The sequence below is a fragment of the Lethenteron reissneri genome, chromosome 65, assembly GCF_015708825.2.
Source record: "Lethenteron reissneri isolate LAM-NWPU_2019-01 chromosome 65, ASM1570882v1, whole genome shotgun sequence".
Taxonomy (NCBI): Eukaryota; Metazoa; Chordata; class Hyperoartia; order Petromyzontiformes; family Petromyzontidae; genus Lethenteron; species Lethenteron reissneri.
In genome coordinates this window covers 9,529,459-9,549,023 of record NC_083843.1, presented here as the reverse complement: position 1 = coordinate 9,549,023, position 19,565 = coordinate 9,529,459, and the positions used below count along the sequence as shown (strand labels likewise).

The following is a 19,565-nucleotide window of genomic DNA, read 5'->3' as shown; positions in this document are numbered from 1 at the left end:
TTTTAAATCTCGAAAAGATGTTTTAAACGCATGATAGGAAAACATACAGTGACAGTCATTAAGATAATGAGCTTAAATGAGCGAGAATGTTTGTTTAGCCAGGGGTGGTTCGTTTCGGTAATGCGTGAGGCCACCCACCTAGGGACCCGACCATTCAACCAAACGCACTTCCACCCACCCATTCACCCTCCCACCTCATCTCCCACACTCAATCACCACCACCCATTCATTCAGACCTCCGATTAGCACGAGTGGCTAAGTACGGTAGCGAAATAGGTTTAACATGCATTCATACCCACCCACTCACCCAGACACCCACCCACCCACCCACTCACTCACTCACCCACTCACTCACACACCCACACACGTCTGATCAGCACGGTTGGCTACGTACGTTGTGAAAAAAGTTCAACATACAACCACCATTCACCCAGAATAAAACGGTGTCCTTGAAATACATGAACACAAAAATATATGACAGACGAACAGTAAAAATATTAGGTGATAAATGTTGAAGATTATAGACTTAGAAGTTAAAAAATGGCTTGAAAGAAAAAATATATAATGACACAGATGGAAAAAAACTATTTCACATTTAAATCTGAATGTTTGTACTCTGGCAATGCACACATCCTGACCCTAGCCAGTCAATCAGCCTGTGGGACAAACCATTATCGCTGTGTCCCTAGCTGCTGCTGCTACTGCTGGGTTTTGTTTGTACAAATATTACGTCACTTGAGACCGGTCAAAGCTATGTATGTTTGTTGAACTTCTTCCACACCGTACGTAGCCAACAATGCTAATCGGAAGTGCAGGAGAAGGACAACAACTAAACACAAAAATCAGTTTTCGCTATTACACAGTACGTGACTGTAACGCCACGTCTACACAGGTGAGCCCAGCCGCCGTGTGGAACATTCCAGGGCGTGTCTCGAGATATTTATAACGTAACTGAAGGTGATGTCAAGTTAATTTCCTTGTTCGTCTCCGCGGGTTGAGCTGCTCACACGGCGTCTCCTGAACAGAACACACCTCGTCAATGGTAATAAACATCTCACGATATTATTAAGATAAATAATTTTGTTGAAATATATTCTCTGAGCCACAGTGAGAAACTACTTTGGGTGCATCCTCGGGTCATGGCGAGCGCAGCTCCCGCTGAGAACGTGGACCGCGAGTTGACCTGCTCCATCTGCCTGGACACGTTTGACTGCCCCTCCACGCTGACCTGCGGCCACTCGTTCTGCCTCCAGTGCCTGGAGCACGCCTGGAAGGAGACAGACTCCTACTGCTGCCCGCAGTGCCGCAAGACCTTCCCTCGACGACCCCAGTTGACCAGGAACGTGACGATCGCCAACCTCATAGAGCAGCTGCGAGTGACTGAGACCATAGCTGCTGCTGCTGATGGTTTTGTTTTCTGTGACAACTGCCAAAAAGGCAAGACGCTTGCAGTGAAGACCTGCCTCAGGTGTGAGACGTCCTTCTGCAGGGAACACCTCGTGCCTCACCTGGAAAATACAAAGTTTAAAGATCACGTCCTGGTTTCATCAGATGTGAACCCTGAAGAACGCAAGTGCAAGAGGCACAACGAGGAGCTCAAGTTCTACTGCAAGCAAGACCTCAGCCTGGTGTGCAGGGACTGCACCATTGCAGGAGACCACACGGGTCATAAGTTCATCACACTGGAGGATGAGCATCAGACACGGAAGGTGAGACCCGCGTGGGATGAGTTGGAGTCACTCAGGAGCGAACAATACCATGACCTGAACTCATAAGAGTTCTACTACAACAACATCTCATTACATCAAAACCATCAGGGTGGGATGATTCTCTTTTCACGCTCTTTTTTCTTTCAAGCTGAATTCTTTGGACTCTTTTCTGGTGAGCAGTTATATAACGATCACTGTGGAGGCCTCCGTGTGGAGTGGGGCTGAGAGGGAGCCGCATAGGAAGTTGAGTCTCCTCTGGTGGCTTCGTCTCTTCCAGAGAGGAGTCGGAGAGGAGACGCGAGTGGTGGAGGAGAAGAGGAAGAAGGTGGAGGCGTCCGTGGGACGGATAAAAGTCGCTCGCAAGGACGTGCAGGTACCACGCGTGGGCTCTGTTACCCTGTGACCTCCACCCTGCGTGGAGTCTGTGACTCTCTTCCTGTGAGGACAACTCCGTAGATTCAAGTTAACTTTGTTAGTCTTGAGTCATTGTGTAATAACTGCAGGATATTGCTTTATTATGGCTATGGGGACTTGAAATATAAGTGATAAAAAAATGCAACGTTTAAAAAAAGAATCATGAAAAAAATCATAGATTGCAAAGCACTTCGCAGGTAAACTCGAATAACTTGCAATGGATGAGATCAAATAACGCAGTATGGAGCAATGACTGCATTGAATTAAACGCTAGAAATAAAACGAGTGAAAATGAAGATGAAATGACAGTAAATTGGCTGTTAAATGCTAGCATAAACACAAGAGACACGACTTCAAGAGAGTACTGGGAATGCTGGAAAAATTATGTTCTCACGACACGCACCCAACTCTCAAGCAGACATAACATAGAATCTGACTATTTCAAACATTTTAAATTGAATTGGCACGAATCGTGATGTATTCGGGGCCGTCTATAAATGACGTCACGCGGTTTTGGACGATTTTTGACCCCCCCCCCCCCTAGTCACACAGCGTCACAAAAAGTCAGACCCCCCCTCAAATATGACGTCACAAAGATCTCCCCCCCGCCAAAATTTTTTTTTACATGTTTCAAATCGCTTTAAACTATTGTCATTGTAGTGTATTTAATGTGGCGCTGCACTCTGGTGTTGTAGGAGAAAACATTTATTAAAAAGTATATTTAATAAAGTAGAACGTGTTTATTTAAAGTTGCGCATTTTGATGTGACGTCACATTTCTCAACAACCCCCCCCTCGTCACACATCGTCACAAATATCTGACCCCCCCCCCAAGTGCGTGACATGATTAACTCTTAGTGCCGTACATTTTATTGGTAAGGATAATTACGTAATTGTCTCTAATTTTGATATGTCTCTAACGATTTTGCGATGAGCCTGTTTGTGTTTTCGCATGCAAAAGTATCCATTGTAATGCAGGGCATCAGGTCAGCTGGTGATATTCTTAATTTACAAAAAAACGTAGAGAATATAAGTAACAAAAACATATAAGCAGATAAAACATCTTCATCATGTATCTGCCTTTGTATAAAAATCATAAGAAAAATTTATACATCCCATCAGCCCCACGACGTGGGAGTGCATCTTTCCAAAGTATTGAATGGGTAAAAGCAAACTCTAGATCGATTTCCACACCCAGTGTCTCTGTATCAGAGTCAGGATTGCTTAAGGTAAGGCTGATGTACTGCCCTGTGATTATAGGCATGGATCCTTTCGTATTGATTTGAAGATTTCGTGACTGCAGGAATCCATACTCTTTGGTTCTATCGGTAAAGTCACGTAGGTAGAAAACTAAATCACGACGTTTCGATCGCAACACAAGCGGTCGTCCTCAGGCGAAAAAATCCAGTAGCAGAACTGATGAACCAGGAAGAAAATAGCGATAGAGCTGTTACAACAAGGGTTTTTATGTTTGAGTTGATGGGGAGAGAGATTAGGGAGAGAGATTAGCATGTCAAAGTTAATGAGCTTCCGTCACCGCATATGACCGTACATGCGCACAGTAGCAGTGTTAATGGGGTGTTAATGGGAGATTAGGGACTAGGGAGATTAGCAAGTTAATGGCATGTCTATGTGTAACACAAGCTGCGGCGCTGGCCGCTGTGCTGTGAGAGGAAGGCGCATAAAGGGCCATGGTGGCTGTGCCAGTGAGACATACAGCCCATAAAACAGCAAGAGCCATTGATACATCGAGGCTAAGGGAGAAAAGGCGTCCATGTTAGTGATACCCCAACCTACGTGACTTTACCGAAATAACCAAAGAGTATGGATACCTGCAGTCACGAAAGCTTCAAATCAAGATTGAAACCCCAGCCCGTTAATTCCAAGGCATCCCAAAGGGCAATGCAACTCAGAGAGTCTGAGGGTTTGGCTGTTACCCCTTTATGCATCAAATAATTTTTTGTCTGACTAAGATCTATATCATAGAGGGTCCTTGTCTATAACACCTAGCAGTTCACCTGCGTTAATTCAAGCGAGCCTGACTGCTGATGAGACACTGCATGCCAAAACCAGTCCAGAGTTTGCTTGCACTGAATGAATACAGTTATGCTATAATTATACAATCCCAAAAGGCCACCGGGCCAATAGATTGTGTACAAAATACTTGTATTATTGACGTGGAGAGACATATCTATGAGGAAGGCAATGTGTGTGCTTATCTATTTTGTAATTTATTTACAGATCCTCACCAATACACTTCTGGACGAAGGTTTCCCCACATCGTGTTGATCATTGAGGCTAGTTGGCCATACTTAGTTGTGCGGGTCAGTGCGGGTTGCTGAAGGTAAAATCCAGAACTGGTTCACATCACACTCATCACGCAGCTCTATAAAAAATTTGGAGGGTGGGGAGGAAGCCCAGCCGAGGCTGAGAGGCAAGGACATTCCAGTAACGTGAGTAGGAGCAGCCTGGAAGGACGTGTCACCAAACCTAGTTATAATAATAGATTTTATTTTTAAGAATAGAGATATACTTTTGAAACTGTGACTAGGAATTTGCGGAGTTAGGAGGCGCTTACATATGTAACGACTCCAATGATCTTGTGATTATCTTTATTGAAGACACGTTCACTTGACAGGCGAAGACCCCGACTCCAACAGCAGCCTCGAGCCTCTCCTCTCGACCCCTTTTATGCCCAGCGTGGCCATCCCTTGACCCTTGGCCACGACCCTTCTCTAGAACCTTCTGAATGGCTCTCGGCCCCTGATCCGCACCTGCTCCCTTCTATCACTTGACCACAGCCCCTATTCTCGATCTTTGTCGTAGACCCAGATCCTTCCCCTGTCCGTCACATAACCTGTCATTATCCCCTGTGGCACCTAGTCTCTTCCCATGCTAATTCCCCTGTCATTACCCCTTGTGACCGCTAGTCCCCTGTACTGTCTTTACACGTATTTGTCAGTTTTGTTCAAAAGAACGTTAAGGATGAAGGTATCCAGGGGGACAAATTAGAGGTGATACAGAGGATGTAATCATGCATTGATATGGAGGCATCAAGGTCAAAGTGGGCGGCCAGGTGGTATAATGGAACAAGAGGCTAGGCGGTCGATGATTACACAGGCGTCAAAGATGGGAGGATGATGGCTTGGACTATATAATTACTGGCCAGATTATCAATGTGAAGGACGAGACAACACCTAGATACTTAAAATTATTGACCTGTTAAGTGGGAGCTCAACGACAGTGTCGAGGCAGGGAAATCTAGGATTGAAATATCCAGAAAACAATGTGACTTTGGTCTTCACAGCATGGTATATGAATTGATAGAATCTATCGCATGCCCCTTTGCAGGATTCCATGGTCCAGACCAAGGCTCGCATCTCAGGCGAGTTCACCCGTATGAGGGCGACGCTGGATGAAGATGAGAGGGCAGCTCTGGATCGCGTGGACGTGAAGGGGCATGAGCTGCTGTCCCAGATCAAGGAGAACATCGCTCATTACGAGCGCGAGATTAGTGACCTCCAGGCAGCAGCCACGCGCCTGCGCGCTCTGCAGGAGGAGAGGGACTCGCTCACGTTCCTGCAGGTAAAGTGCTCACGGAGCCAGGGCAGGTGCTCCAGTTCGCGAATATTCGTTGCGTTTTTTCAAACATGGCACATGCGATGCAACTCAACGCAAGGATAAAGCATCTTGAATTGCCAATACAATGGAGAGCCCATGCATTCTGAAATGAAATGCGGAATCAAGTCCACTGACGTGGATTTGTGTATATTCTGATAAAAATATAAATTACTGTTGAAATTCCAATTCATAAATAAACGATTAACACGCAAATCCCTCGAGTTAATCGGTTGGTAATGTATGCAGATGTTGGCATTTAAAATTGTAACCGCATGGTCCTGTAACGTACAACAGATTGAGACTTATTCACACTACATTTTAATTATTAATGTAACCAAATGTAGACCAACCATCAGTTATGCTGAAAATAGAAGTGCTTTTAACTTCAAGAAATCCAGGGGGCTTTGTTTTTCAGCACTGAGTGCTGATGAGTCCAATGCGGAGATTGCCTGCTTCAAAAAATGTTCATCCTGTTAAACTATCGACTCTGTTAATGCGATTCTCTTGGTGTAATTCACCCTCACAGTGCGTACTTATTTTGAATGTTGGTTCACAATCACTGCGAATCGACATCGAGTGCTACGGATGCCTCTTCCTGTGACATTGGGTACCGAGTGGCAACGGTTTGAGAGGCCACACCTTGCTGATGAGAACCATCGAGTCCGAACGACTCCACGGCTTTCTTGTTTACAACCAACAACACTGGAATAGGCGAATGGCTGAGCGCAGCCCAGCTCATCGCGTCTACCAATCACCGTGTGGTTAACATGGCTGGAGGTGAACTGACTCGAGCCCCCTTTGTCTGACTCCTGCAGGTTCACCTAAAGGAGACAAACCGGTATGGACTGATGCAGTCACACAGATTAACACACGGGGTGACGCTGTGTGTGGGACATGGGCTGCGTGATGATGATAATGTGTGTAATTATGATGATGTGTGGTATGATCCTGTGAGTGATGGTGTATGTTGATGCTGTGTGATGTTGTGCATGATGATGATGTGTGGTATAATGCTGTGTGAAATGATACTGTATTATGGGACCTTTTTGCCTGTATCATAGTGTAGTGACCGACTCAGAGACACTAAGCGTAGGAGGCACTCTATTTATTAAACGGCCTTAACAGTTCACATATGGTAACTATGATTCGCAGTCAGGACAGCTGGTAGACTGCCTGACTGGCGACGCTGAGATGGCGAAGGCGGAGACGAAGACTCTAGCAGCAGCAGCACGACGGGATCCCACTCCACACGACAGCCCCGAGGTCCCCTCCCGGGTCCCTTCTTATACTGTCAGTGTGGCCTGGCTCTGTCCCGGCCACGCCCCTCTTCTGGAACCTACTAGCAGGTTCTCGATGTGCCCCTTTTGTGACCCTTCCCCTACATCTGTCTCTGATCTATCACGTGACCTGCTGTCAGTCAGGGCTGCTGTAAGCTGCAGATCCCCTTCCCTGCCAGCAGCCAGAGCTATGCCATGTGACCGATTCTATTTCACTACAATAGTATAAAAAATAAGAATAGGGTTTACTCTTTCTGGCAATAAAACAGTTGTTAAGATATTCAAACAGCAATAGATACCTTTGGCAAGGACTCAAGCCTGCATTAAACCACACGTACTTGTGATGAACCTGCAAACAAACATTAATTCTAGATTTGAAGCTTTCGTGACTGCAAGGATTCATACTCTTAGTTCTTTCGGTAAAGTCACGTAAGTAAAAAAATGAAATTAATTTTAATTTCATTTTTTGACCCACGTGACTTTAATTTTAATTTCATTTTTTTACCTACGTGACTTTACCGAAAGAACTAAGAGTATGCAAACAAACATGTTCACTGTTCGCCTTTGGCGTTCTCTGGTCTGACACTGGTGAGACTAGGCCATAAAGAAGGCTGTCTCTGTTCTAGGCCTATCAGATTCAAAGGCATTGCATCATATATAATTATCAGAGAATATTTGTTTGCATGATCACCACAAGTACGTATGGTTAATGCAGATTTGATTCTTTACAAAATATATCTATTTGGTCTTTGAACATCAGAGCACCTAGTTTATTGCCAGAAAGGGCAAAACCTATTCTTATTTTTCATAAGATGATGCTGGGTATGACAGGGCTGTGTGATGCTGCTGTGAGTGATGATGCGGTGTGATGCTGTGTGTGATGATGCTGTGTGATGATGCTGTGTGATTCTGTGTGATGCTGCTGTGAGCTGATGCTGTGTGTGTTGGTGTTGTGTAAGACACGGGCTGTGTGAGTCACTGCTGGTTCTGGTCTCACAGGAGAGACACTCAGAAGGGATCTCCACCGTCATCTCCCAGTGAAAAAGACATTGCCTCGATCAGAGTCCTGCAGGGAGCTGTGATCAACCTGCTGGCATTCATGTGTGAGTTCCACGGACTCTTGCCACGTGTGCGTCTGTTATTGTGCATGTACTTTGGCTTGTACATGTATGTTGCAGAGCGGTAGTGTCATGGTTAGTGGGCTGCGCTACGAACCTGGTGTCCCGAGTGTGAATCCCGCTCACTACACTATCACACACACACACGGGTGTACATCACTACACTATCACCCACACGATTGTACATCACGACACTATCACACACACACACACGAGTGTACATCACTACACTATCACACACACACACGAGTGTACATCACTACACTATCACACACATACACGAGTGTACATCACTACACTATCACACACACGAGTGGACATCACTACACTTTCACACACACACCCACGAGTGTTCATCACTACACTATCACAAACACACACACGAGTGTACATCATTACACAATCACACACACACGAGTGTACATCACTACACTATCACACACACACACGAGGGTACATCACTACACTATCACACACACACGAGTGTATATCACTACACTATCACCCACACACGAGTGTACATCACTACACTATCACACACACACGAGTGTACATCACTACACTATCACACACACGAGTGTACATCACTACACTATCACACACACACGTGTGTACATCACTACACTCACACACACACACGAGTGTACATCACTACACTATCACACACACGAGTGTACATCACTACACTATCACACACACACACACACACGAGTCTACATCACTACACTATCACACACACACGAGTGCACAACACTACATCATCGTACACACGAGTGTACATCACTACATCATCACACACACAGAGTGTACATCACTACACTATCACAATCACACACGAGTGTACATCACTACACTATCACACACACACGAGTGTACATCACTACACTCACACACACACACACACGAGTGTACGTCACTACACTATCACACACACACACACGAGTGTACATCACTACACTATCACACACACACACGAGTGTACATCACTACACTATCACACACACACACAAGTGTACATCACTACACTATAACACCCACCTCGTGTGCAGTGCCGGCCTTCACAGGTTGCTCGCCAACACCACTTGCCCCTACAGCCTGTGAAAGGTGACACACGGAGATGTTTGTGTTTGTTGTACACACACAGAGACGCTACGGCGGTGTTGATATCCACGCTGCTGCTGCTGCTGCGATGCACTGCCTCCAACGGGCACTGCCACACAGTAGTGCTGAACGAATAATCGATTTCAAATCGAAGTCGCAATTTGAGACAATGCGATTAGCAAATCGCAAAGGCTGCGATTTTTTTGCGATTTGAAAAGTCCTATTACTTTCTTATTGGAATTGTTTGTCTATTTTTATTATAACTTTATTTATTTAACTTGACAATAGTTCTATATTTAATTGTTCTTTTTCAATAATTATTTTTTAATAAATACATGTTGGAAGCAATTAATATATTTTAAGTTCTCATCCTTGCATTAGAATATATAGAGCAATTTAAAGCTTTCATGACTGCAGGGATTCATCTTCTTGATTCTTTCGGTAAAGTCACGTAGTGGCTGAAACGTCGTCTCATTATTTTATTATGTTTAATTATTATTATTTTATTATTTCCATTCTACGTGACTTTACCGAAAGAACCAAGAACTTATATAGAGCAGTTCAAATTTTGATGATATCATGCTCCATCACATGTTTTAAATTTATTACACAGTGACTATTGAACTGAAGCTCGACTTAAAAAAAAATAATCGCAAATCAAACCGCAATATCTGTCAGAAAAATCGCAATTAGAGATTCTCCCCAAATCTTGCAGCCCCAGTGCACAGAGAGCCCCACCTCCTGGCACCTCGCAAAGCCCCGCAGTGGCTGGGCCTGGGCAGGGCAGCCACCACCCTGCCTAGCAGGTGCTACAGGCTGCGGGGCCACGTGGCGGGGCAGCCACCACCCTGCCTAGCAGGTGCTACAGGCTGCGGGGCTACGTGGCTTGGCAGCAGATGGCGGGGCAGACAAACGCACTGCTGTACTGTACTTCTGTGCTCTCGCCAGCCGCGCCGCCTGCCTTCGCCAACGCGCAGTGACCGGCGTGGTGAAGTATGGTCAAATATCCCCCGCGACCCGCACGGTGTAGGGAGGCCCTCATTCAGCAGTGGATTAACAAAGTGCCTGTTACATGTCATCACACCGATAGCTCCGCATTACAACATTGTATAACAATGCTCATTATGAATTGTGTGATGCCGCCGCCACGAAGCCGCTCGGCGGGCGCCCCATCTACGACCTCGCCACCACCAAGCGACGGAGCCAGCCCCGCTTCCCCCTCACCTCACCTCACGTGAACACACCCGCACGCATTTCCCCCCCCCCCCCCCATAGAGCTCCGAGGGGAGGTCACCTGGCTGACCGGTTTTCACCCGAGAAGCCCTTACCGGGATAATCTTCACGGTTTCCTGCGGCCAGGGAATTGGACGACCTCCCCCGATGCTGATTCGCACCGCGGCACTGTGACCGGCATTAAGATTGCATGGTCGCGGCGAGGGGCCACTCGGCCACCGCGGTTGAAACGCACCTCACGCACGCACGTATCGACGGGGCAGGCAGAGGGGCATAAGTATAAAACTAATTTGAATACGCGCCGCGCATAAGCATTGTTATGGAGGAGCATAATTAGAATAAGTGCCGCGCATAAGCATTGTTATGGAGGAGCATAATTAGACTAAGCGCCGCAACACGCAGCGGTATCTTATTAGCATAGCAAAGGCGCCCCGGAACCGCCGCACGGGCCCTGACTGGCGCCCGCCCATTGTTAAAGAAAAACTGGGAGTGCATAACAACAGGCGGGGCGGCATCTCTTGATGTAGGGACGATAAAAGGGGGGCGCAAACGGGTAGATCTCTCTCTTGCTCCGGGGTCAGGCCACAAGGCGCTCTCCAGCCCAGCGACTCGGACGTCCGTGTGACGCATCGAGGCACGCAGTGAGGACAGGATCAGCGGAACGCCGTGGGCACCTAATCGTGAGTAAGTGGAAAGGGGGTATAGGGAAAGAGACTAGAGAATCCAGAGCCACCTAGAACATATCCCTCCGATAGATCAAGTACAGACCCTGGGACGATAACGTACGCCTGCCACGCCGATCAATACTGACCCAACAGTAAAACGTAGTCGCCGAGAATAAATCATTAAAAACCCAGCGCAGCCTCGGGTGGTCTTATGAGTGGGTGAAAGCGCGTGGTGCTGTGTGTAGGTGTGTGCGCTCGTAGCGTGGGTGGTCGGCGCGTCCACAGGTACCCACCCCGTCTGTCGCCGCGGAGGCTGGTGCGGTGTGAGGGCTCGTACCCACCGTAAACACCTGTTTCGCGGTCCCTTTAAACGAGCGTTCTCGCCTGCTCACGGGAGCCGCGTGGGTGCGAGCAGCGTCACTTCCCCCTCCGACCCCTGACCTTCCCCGTTCAGAGCGTGTGATTGCTGCACGGGGGCTGTGTGTGAGCGAAAGCACGTAGAGGGTATTTGAATGGACAAAGTGGCTAAGGGGCCAGCCGAGAATGATGTTTCACAGAGAGGAGTCGGGGGGCAGTAGCCCCAACAACTGCTCTAGTGTAGTGCACGTGCGTGTTAGTGCACGAGTGCTATTGTTATAGTGGTGCTGTTGTTACACCGCTACTATGATTATCGTTACTGCGGATGGACGCTCACCGACTGTGGATCCAAACTCGGCCCACAACCTCCTCCAGATTTCCTCGGACCTCAGAACGGTGACGCGGACCGCTGTCTACCAGGGTCGCCCCAATCACCCACACCGCTTTGATGCCTGTGCACAAGCCCTGTGCTCAGAGAGCTTCTCGTCGGGTCAGTACTACTGGGAGGTGGACGTGGGGGGTGCTGCGGGGATCTGTGCGGTTGGAGTCGCGTACGGGACGATCGCACGGAAAGGGAGTGGTAAACAGTGCAGCCTGGGAAGGAACGACTCATCCTGGATTTTATATAAAGTTAACAACAGCTGCATACTGCGTCATGGTGATGTCTGGACCTCAGTGCCGGTGAGGGATTCTCCTCGGAGAGTCGGGTGTCACCTGCACTGGGAGGCGGGGCTGCTGTCGTTTTATCGCGCCGACTCCATTGAGCTGCTGCACTCCGTCCACCACTCGTTTAGTCAACCGCACTACCCCGCACTGAGTTTGTATGGTGATGGTGACTCAGTGAGGATTCTGGATCTTAGTCGTGTGTCTTGAGAGCACGGAGTGTGAGCAGCGCAGAGAAACGGGCACAACGCACAGACTCACGCACACCGTACCAGGAACTCTTTTTTCAGGCTGAGTCGACCTAGGGGAGGCCCATGACCGGTTCACCAACACCAGTGACGATTATCAGAATCGGTCCAGGATCTCCCCTAGGTCGACTGAGCCTCAAATGAGTACCTGCTTCGACCTGCAAACATCGCCACTGGGGAGACAAAGACGGGTCGGGCGTGATGCTGGTCACCGACCCCCTCGTGTGCCACAGTGCCGGACTTCATAGGTGCTACCAGCAAACAGCACTTGCCCCTACAGTCTGTTAAGGCTACACGGGGGGTAATTTTCTTTGGGTTAGTGGGTTGGTCTGTATACCTTTGTCTGTGTGTGTGTTTTGTTATTGTGTCTGTGTGTCTGTGTGTGTGTCTTTGTGTGTATTTTTGTTTTGGTGCTGGCCACCCACCCCCCCGTGTGCAAGAGTGACAGCCTTCACAGGCTCTGTTATTTGCTACTAACAGCCCTTTCCCCAACAGTCTGTTAAGACTACACAGACACACACAGATAGACAAACACACTCACACACATACAAACACACATACACACAAACAGAGAGACACATACACTCACAAATACACTCACAAACAGATACATACAAACACACATACACACAAACAGAGAGACACATACACTCACAAATACACTCACAAACAGATACATACACACACAGATACATACACACACAGATACACACACAGATACGAAGACAAATATCCCCCGTATAGCCTTAACAGACTGTACGGGCAAGTGCTGTTAGTGAGCACCTATAAAGGCCGGCACATCACACGAGGGTGTGGGTGGCCACCATCACGTCTGGCCGCCTTTGTTTCCCAAGTGGCGATATTTACACATTGTACCAGGTACTTATTTGAGGCTGAGACGATCTAGGGGAGGCCCATGACCGGTTTACCAACACCATTGATAACTATCTGAATCGGTCTTGGGTCTCCCCTAGGTCGACTCAGCCTCAAATGAGTACCTGGTGCGATCAGTAAATATCGCCCCTGGGATACAAAGGCGGGTCTCTGCCAGGCTGGCCTTCATAGGTGCTACTCACTAGCAGCACTTGACCCAACAGTATTTTAAGGCTATAGGGGGGGTATCTTTGTCTTTAGTGTATAGATAGCCATGTGTGTAGTGTGGGGTGGAGCGGTGGTGCAGTGGTTAGCGCACTGGTGGGGGAGGGCGGGGGGAGCCAAGGTTCTCTCTGACGTCATCGTCCCTCGCACCGCGCGCCGCGTGGCACTCAACGCCGAGAGGGCGGAGCTCCACCGCGGGCGTGCTGGGAACACGCGTCACGTGACGCTACGGGGTGACGCGCACCGTCCCCCTCGTGGTCACTCGCTCGTTGGGCGATAAACCCCGGGTGGGAATGGGATGGCATCACTAGGGGGGACTACTCGTGGTGTATGTTGAGCGTCGCTGGGCTAAAACATTTGTTATAACCTGGGGTCGAGTGACCCCCCCCCCCACCCAAACTAGTTTTATTTTACAGGACATAGAGAGAGATATAAGCCATTTTAATACCTAGTAGTAGTAGGAGGTCTTTCGCCACCAATATTCGTAAAGATTTGTTTTGATTAATATTTTAATTATCTGCTCTCAGACTTGGACCTGAAGCCACAACCTTCGATTCATGGGATAACGCTTCTGCTGACAAAAATGGGAACTGTGTTTTGACTTTGAAGTGGGTTAAAGTTATTAAGCGCCTGATGTATATCTAGAGTGAAGATTTACCTTACACTACAACACGACTAATATTGTCTCAACATGCATTAATAACACAGAGACACTGTGTGTTATTACAGGGATAGAGACAACGCAAACTCCAAATATACAGCAGCTTTCAGGGTCGGAATCCAACCCACGACCTCCTGTATACCAGGCGAGGGAGTTAACATCTCCGAGCCACCGCAGCGCCCCTTTGTAACGTGAGACACCAATCTGGTGTGAATCCAACCTCGAGCCTCAGGCTGTTTAGCAACGCGTAGATGATTTGATACACATTGATTATATCGTACCAGTTGTGTAATTATGTGAACGCTAATCGCATTGTGTTCTGGGCTGGGGGTGAGATTTCTACTTGCTTCATTGCTGGCATGCGTTTGACTTTTTTTGCTTTTTTCATTTTTGTGACCCAGGTCACTCTTGTCAATGAGACTCATCCTGATCTCCTGAGTTCTCACCTCGTTAAATTTAAATTCAATTCGACTCGATCATCAGCATCAGCAGAAGTATCATCAGCAGAAAAAATAGTAACAGGAGCAACAGCATCAACAGCAGTAGCTCCATCATTATCTTAATCAGCATCAGGAGTAGAACTAGCATCAATAATGATAGAATCATTATCAGCAGTAACAGAATCATCAACAGCAGCAGCATCATTATCATCACTCCGTGCAACCGAGACTCATCCTGGTTTCTTGAGTTCTCACCTGGTTAAACAAATCGACTTTAACACGTAGGCTTTCGCGACCAATATTATCAATGATAAAGGTTTTTTGGGTTAGATCGTGTAAATTTACATAGACCTGATTTTGTTCTGGATTACCTGTGAATTGTAATCACATTGTATTGTGGGTCAAGGGTCAATGTGTTCTGGGTGAATAAAAAATAAATTCTAAAAATATATTGTCAAGATTGTCATCCAGGCTGTGAATGTGACTCTCTCATAGCTGAGACTGACTTGTGTAAACATGTATTTTTTTGGGATGGTTACTGTTGTTTTGTTATATGGATGTTATTTTATCGGAGATTAAACCCGGGCACGGTTAGTAAATCTACAGCTTACGCCTTCACAGGTAAGTGCTGTCTGTAGCCTTGGGCCACATTCCATGGCGCATCTCGTGTTATTTTTTGCTGCACTCTGTCAGTTTGCTTGTTCCTCATCATCATGAGCTATGATGATGAATGGATCCTGACTGATGGATGATGATGAAGAGCACGATGATGATGATAATGACTACGCTTGGTAATGATGACCACCACCTACTCACCTGCACCCAACACTCTCCTCGCCGACACCTGCCACTCCCTAACGTACTACCCCCCAGCCGTCTACAGAGACCCTCCCTCCCACCTGCCCACACCTGCTCGGCCATACACCTGCCCATCCTGCCACCCTCCCAGCTGCCCACCTCATGCATATACAAGCGCCCATTCCCGGCGGATCTCCCTCCCTCCTGATCACCTGCAACCCCGTTCACTCACCCACCCGCACAAAGACAAAGATCCCCCATATAGCCTGAACAGACTGTTGGACAAGTGCTGTTAGCGAGCATCTATGAAGGCCGGCATGGCACACGAGTGGGTGGATGGCCAGCACAAAGCCCGGTCGCCTTTGTCTCCCGAGTGGTGATATTTATACTCCACACCAGGTACTCATTTGAGGCTGAATCGACCTAAGAGAGGCTCATGATCAGTTCAGACAATGGTCATTGGTGTTGGTGGCCATGAGTGGGAATTGAACTTGGATCGGCAGGTTCGTAGCACAGAACACTAACCACTGCAACACCAATCTCCACCTACACACACACACCTGCTCAACCACCCACACGATCACCCTCCTACCCTTCCACCTGATCCCCCACCCATTTACACTTGAAGTTGGGAGAAAATTTGTCAAACAATTAACAATATAAAGTTAAATATTTTTAAAGACAATTTTAACTATCATGCTCAAATAAATCATGAACAAATAAATGGCAATCTTGATTTGAAATAAATGGCAATGATAGAGACGACATTCTTTTAAAAAATAACCTTAAATAGGAATGTGTTACAAGATACCGTTTGGTGCAGAAACCCACAGCCTCACCATAGCCTACGAAATCAGTCCAAGGGACAAACCATCACCGTTTGCCTGGCCACTGTGGGTTTTGTAGAAATCGCGACCCATAAACCCCAACACCGCGGTGTGAATGCAACGCTCCTGTCTAAGCATGTGAGAGTCGATTCGTGTCTTGGTTCGTCGCCGCCGTGTGCGCTCCTGGGACAGCGTCTCTCAGCCACAGCGAGCGGCTATCGGTGAGAAGCCACTGAGAGTCGTGGCGAGTGCAGCTACCACTGAGAGCGTAGCGAGTGGACCTGGCTCCCGTCTGGAAGTGGTAAAAGCCGACCGTGTAACGTGTCTGACGTTGCGTCTAGACCGCTACGTGCACATTTCCACGGAGTGTCTCGTGAGGTTTGTAACCTCGTGCTGAGTAATGTTGGCTTCCTTGTTCATCTCCGATGTTGTGAGCCCCCAGGATGTTGATGGTTAAAATATTTTAATGGGAAAGTCCCTCGATTGAACTTCTCATTCGCATGGGTGTCTTAGGTATCAAGTGACACATGCCTGTTAACTTCGACAAAACGATAGACTACGTGTAAATTTGCACGCATATTTGTGTGCATTTCGGTTTCTTCGTGTGTCTATGAGAGTGTAACTTACACCACTGAGTAGCTATGCCAGTGTGTTTATATTTACTACCCAGACCCAAGCGATGAGGTTATCTATAACATGACACATCACACTATCTACTGTGTAAAGCTCAGATATAGTATACGTGTGTGTAATGCTGTTACATACCCTCACCATGTACTATAGCTGAGTTACAGACAGTGCATAGTGTGCTGTATAGTGTGTTGTGTAATGTTGTTACATACCCTCACCATGTACTATAGCTGAGTTATAGACAGTGCATAGTGTGCTGTATAGTGTGTTGTGTAATGCTGTTACATACCCATACCTGTCAACCCATATGGGTTTACCCGTATTCTTTCTTGCTGTGGTTGTCCCACCTGATGACGGACGCTTGTGTTGCGCCCGAAACGTCGTGATTTAATTTATTTTATACCTACGTGACTTTACCGAAAGAACCAAAGAGTATTAAATTATTATTATTATTACTTGACGCTCACGCCAGTTGGTTCAGAGCACGGGGTCTGCAACCTGCAGCTCCGTAGCGGCGTGCGGATCTTTGAGGGACGGCTGCTTCGTGAGACGTTTTTATTTATCACGGACCAACACCACCACCGTCTCTCGTACTCACACCACGTTCTTATTTATCAAGGACCACCACCACCGTCTCTCGTACTCACACCACGTTGCATTGCGGCTCTTGAAATAACGTGTTGAGTTTTTTTACTTACCGAATTGTAACAAACAAAGAAAAAATGTCTCGTTATTTTGGTTTCTGAACCCCCTGCTTTAGGGGAATCGGTTTTTTAAACCCTGAATACGATCTGACAGCGGTGTAGTTTGCTGGGTAAAACGCACAGCCTCACCCTAGCCAGAATGTTTTGTTTACGTGACAAACCTTTCTCATTGATTGTGTCGGGTGGTGGCGGGTTTAACGACACGTTAAATATTTACGCGATCTAACCCAAAAACACGTTTAATGAATAATATTGGTCGCGATTAGCCTACTTATATTTTTAAATCTGAAAAGACAGTACGAAGCGATAGAGGGACATTACGGCTCACCGGGACCATGGTTACTAATTGAAGTGCTAATGATGATTGATGGGACGAGCGTTGACAGGATCACGTGAGGGGAAGCACGTGACCCAATTGCCGTGAAGTGTAACAAGGGCGTAGATTGAATAAGAGACGGTGCGAACCGGACTAGGGAGCTGTTGTTGTGGGGAATCGCCGTCGTCTCCATCGTCTCTGAGTAGTCTTGAGGCTAGAATTACATTGTCTCATCAGAATAGAGTCGTCTAATTACCCAAGTGTATATCGTCACTCGTTACGTTGTCAGCAGACTTTATTCATAATAAATATACATGAAGAATTAGACGGTGTCTCTGAGAGCTACATTACAAATGTAACGCCACGTCTACACAGGTGAGCACGGGCTGCCGCGGGGAACATTCCAGGGCGAGTCTAGTGGTGTTCATAATTTAACTGCAGGTGAAGTCAGATCGTTTTCTTGTTCGTCGTGGCTGCTCCGTGCTTTTTTAATCTCACTGCGGTGGCTAGGAGATGTTAACTACCTTGCCTGGTATACAGGAGGTCGTGGGTTCCATTCCAACCCTGACGCCTGCTATATATTTGTAGTTTGCGTGTCCCTCTCGTCGTGGTCCCGTGGATTTTTTTCTGCTTCTTACCTGGTAAAATATAAAGAAAAATATAAAGAAATATTTTAAATAGAATTTGCCAAAATCAGCCAGAGTAAAGGATGTAAAATTTTGACATTTTGACATTGACAAGAATAGGTGATGAAGACTTCTTTTGTTTAGGTATTGACGATTTTAAACATTGAACAATATATTTTATATTCTTGGTTCTTTTGGTAAAGTCACGTAGATATTTTTTTTACCGAAAAATCAAAGAGTATGGATTCCTGCAGTCACGAAGGCTTCAAAGCAAGAACGATGGGAAGCGTCTGTCGTCAAAGTAAAAAGTCACATCGGTGATTAAATCGCGCGTAGTGAATTGAAAGAGACATTGATGAGGCGTCAACCATTAATGTTGTACAACAACAACAGCAGCAGCTGCTGAGCGTCAACGAGCTGCACCACTCGCACGCCGTTCGCCACAACGCGCTACAGACGCAGTCCATGGCGACACGGAGCCAAGGCGAATTTGTCGCTGCACTCCGACAACAAAGAAAGCGGTGGATAAAGCAAAGCACTTTCTGGTGATCACCCGAATGTCAACAAGACGCAGGGAACTACTAACTTTTATATGTATATATACTGTAGATGTCCTATAATGCAGGTTGTTTGAGTTAGATGGTTAACCCCCAATAAAACTGTAATGGATATTGGTCGCGAAGGCTTTACGTGTTAAACTACTGTGGATGTATTATGGTGATGTGTTAACTTTCCTTGTACTTGCGCTATCATGATTGTGTACTGTTTGTTGTAACGTTCTTACCCCGTGCTCCTACTGGACATCTGTTAAAAAGCGCTTTACAGGTCATCGGATTCCTCTTGTAGTATAAATATTCCGATTCTGATGTATGTCAGTCCAAAGATGCCAAATTAACATCTGTGATAATAACAAATCGCGTTACTGGTATCTGCTTTGATCCACATTGCTCACCGTAGCTATTTGGAATGTACCACTCACTCAGCGGGGGGGGGGGGGGGGGGGGGTACAACAATTTCGCATTAACTTTTATTTTAAAACAAATATACAAAGCAAGTCAGC

At 46.8% G+C, this 19,565-nt stretch overlaps 1 protein-coding gene across 1 annotated transcript; it reads left to right on the top strand.

Annotated features, from left to right (window-relative positions):
* The first annotated feature begins 993 nt into the window (after positions 1-993).
* Positions 994-12,579, top strand: LOC133359578 (E3 ubiquitin/ISG15 ligase TRIM25-like). The gene is made up of 6 exons (XM_061578024.1): positions 994-1,709; positions 1,987-2,082; positions 5,474-5,707; positions 6,559-6,581; positions 8,020-8,123; positions 11,820-12,579. The coding sequence occupies exons 1-6, from the start codon at positions 1,140-1,142 to the stop codon at positions 12,365-12,367; spliced, it is 1,575 nt and encodes a 524-aa protein (XP_061434008.1). The 5' UTR covers positions 994-1,139; the 3' UTR covers positions 12,368-12,579.
* Positions 12,580-19,565: the final 6,986 nt, after the last annotated feature.

Bases quoted from the DNA above. Each gene is read 5' to 3' on its own strand.
- LOC133359578 (XM_061578024.1), top strand. From the start codon at position 1,140: ATGGCGAGCGCAGCTCCCGCTGAGAACGTGGACCGCGAGTTGACCTGC. The intron at 2,083-5,473 runs GTACCACGCGTG...GCCCCTTTGCAG, and splicing joins TCGCTCGCAAGGACGTGCAG to GATTCCATGGTCCAGACCAA. The intron at 5,708-6,558 runs GTAAAGTGCTCA...TGACTCCTGCAG, and splicing joins ACTCGCTCACGTTCCTGCAG to GTTCACCTAAAGGAGACAAA.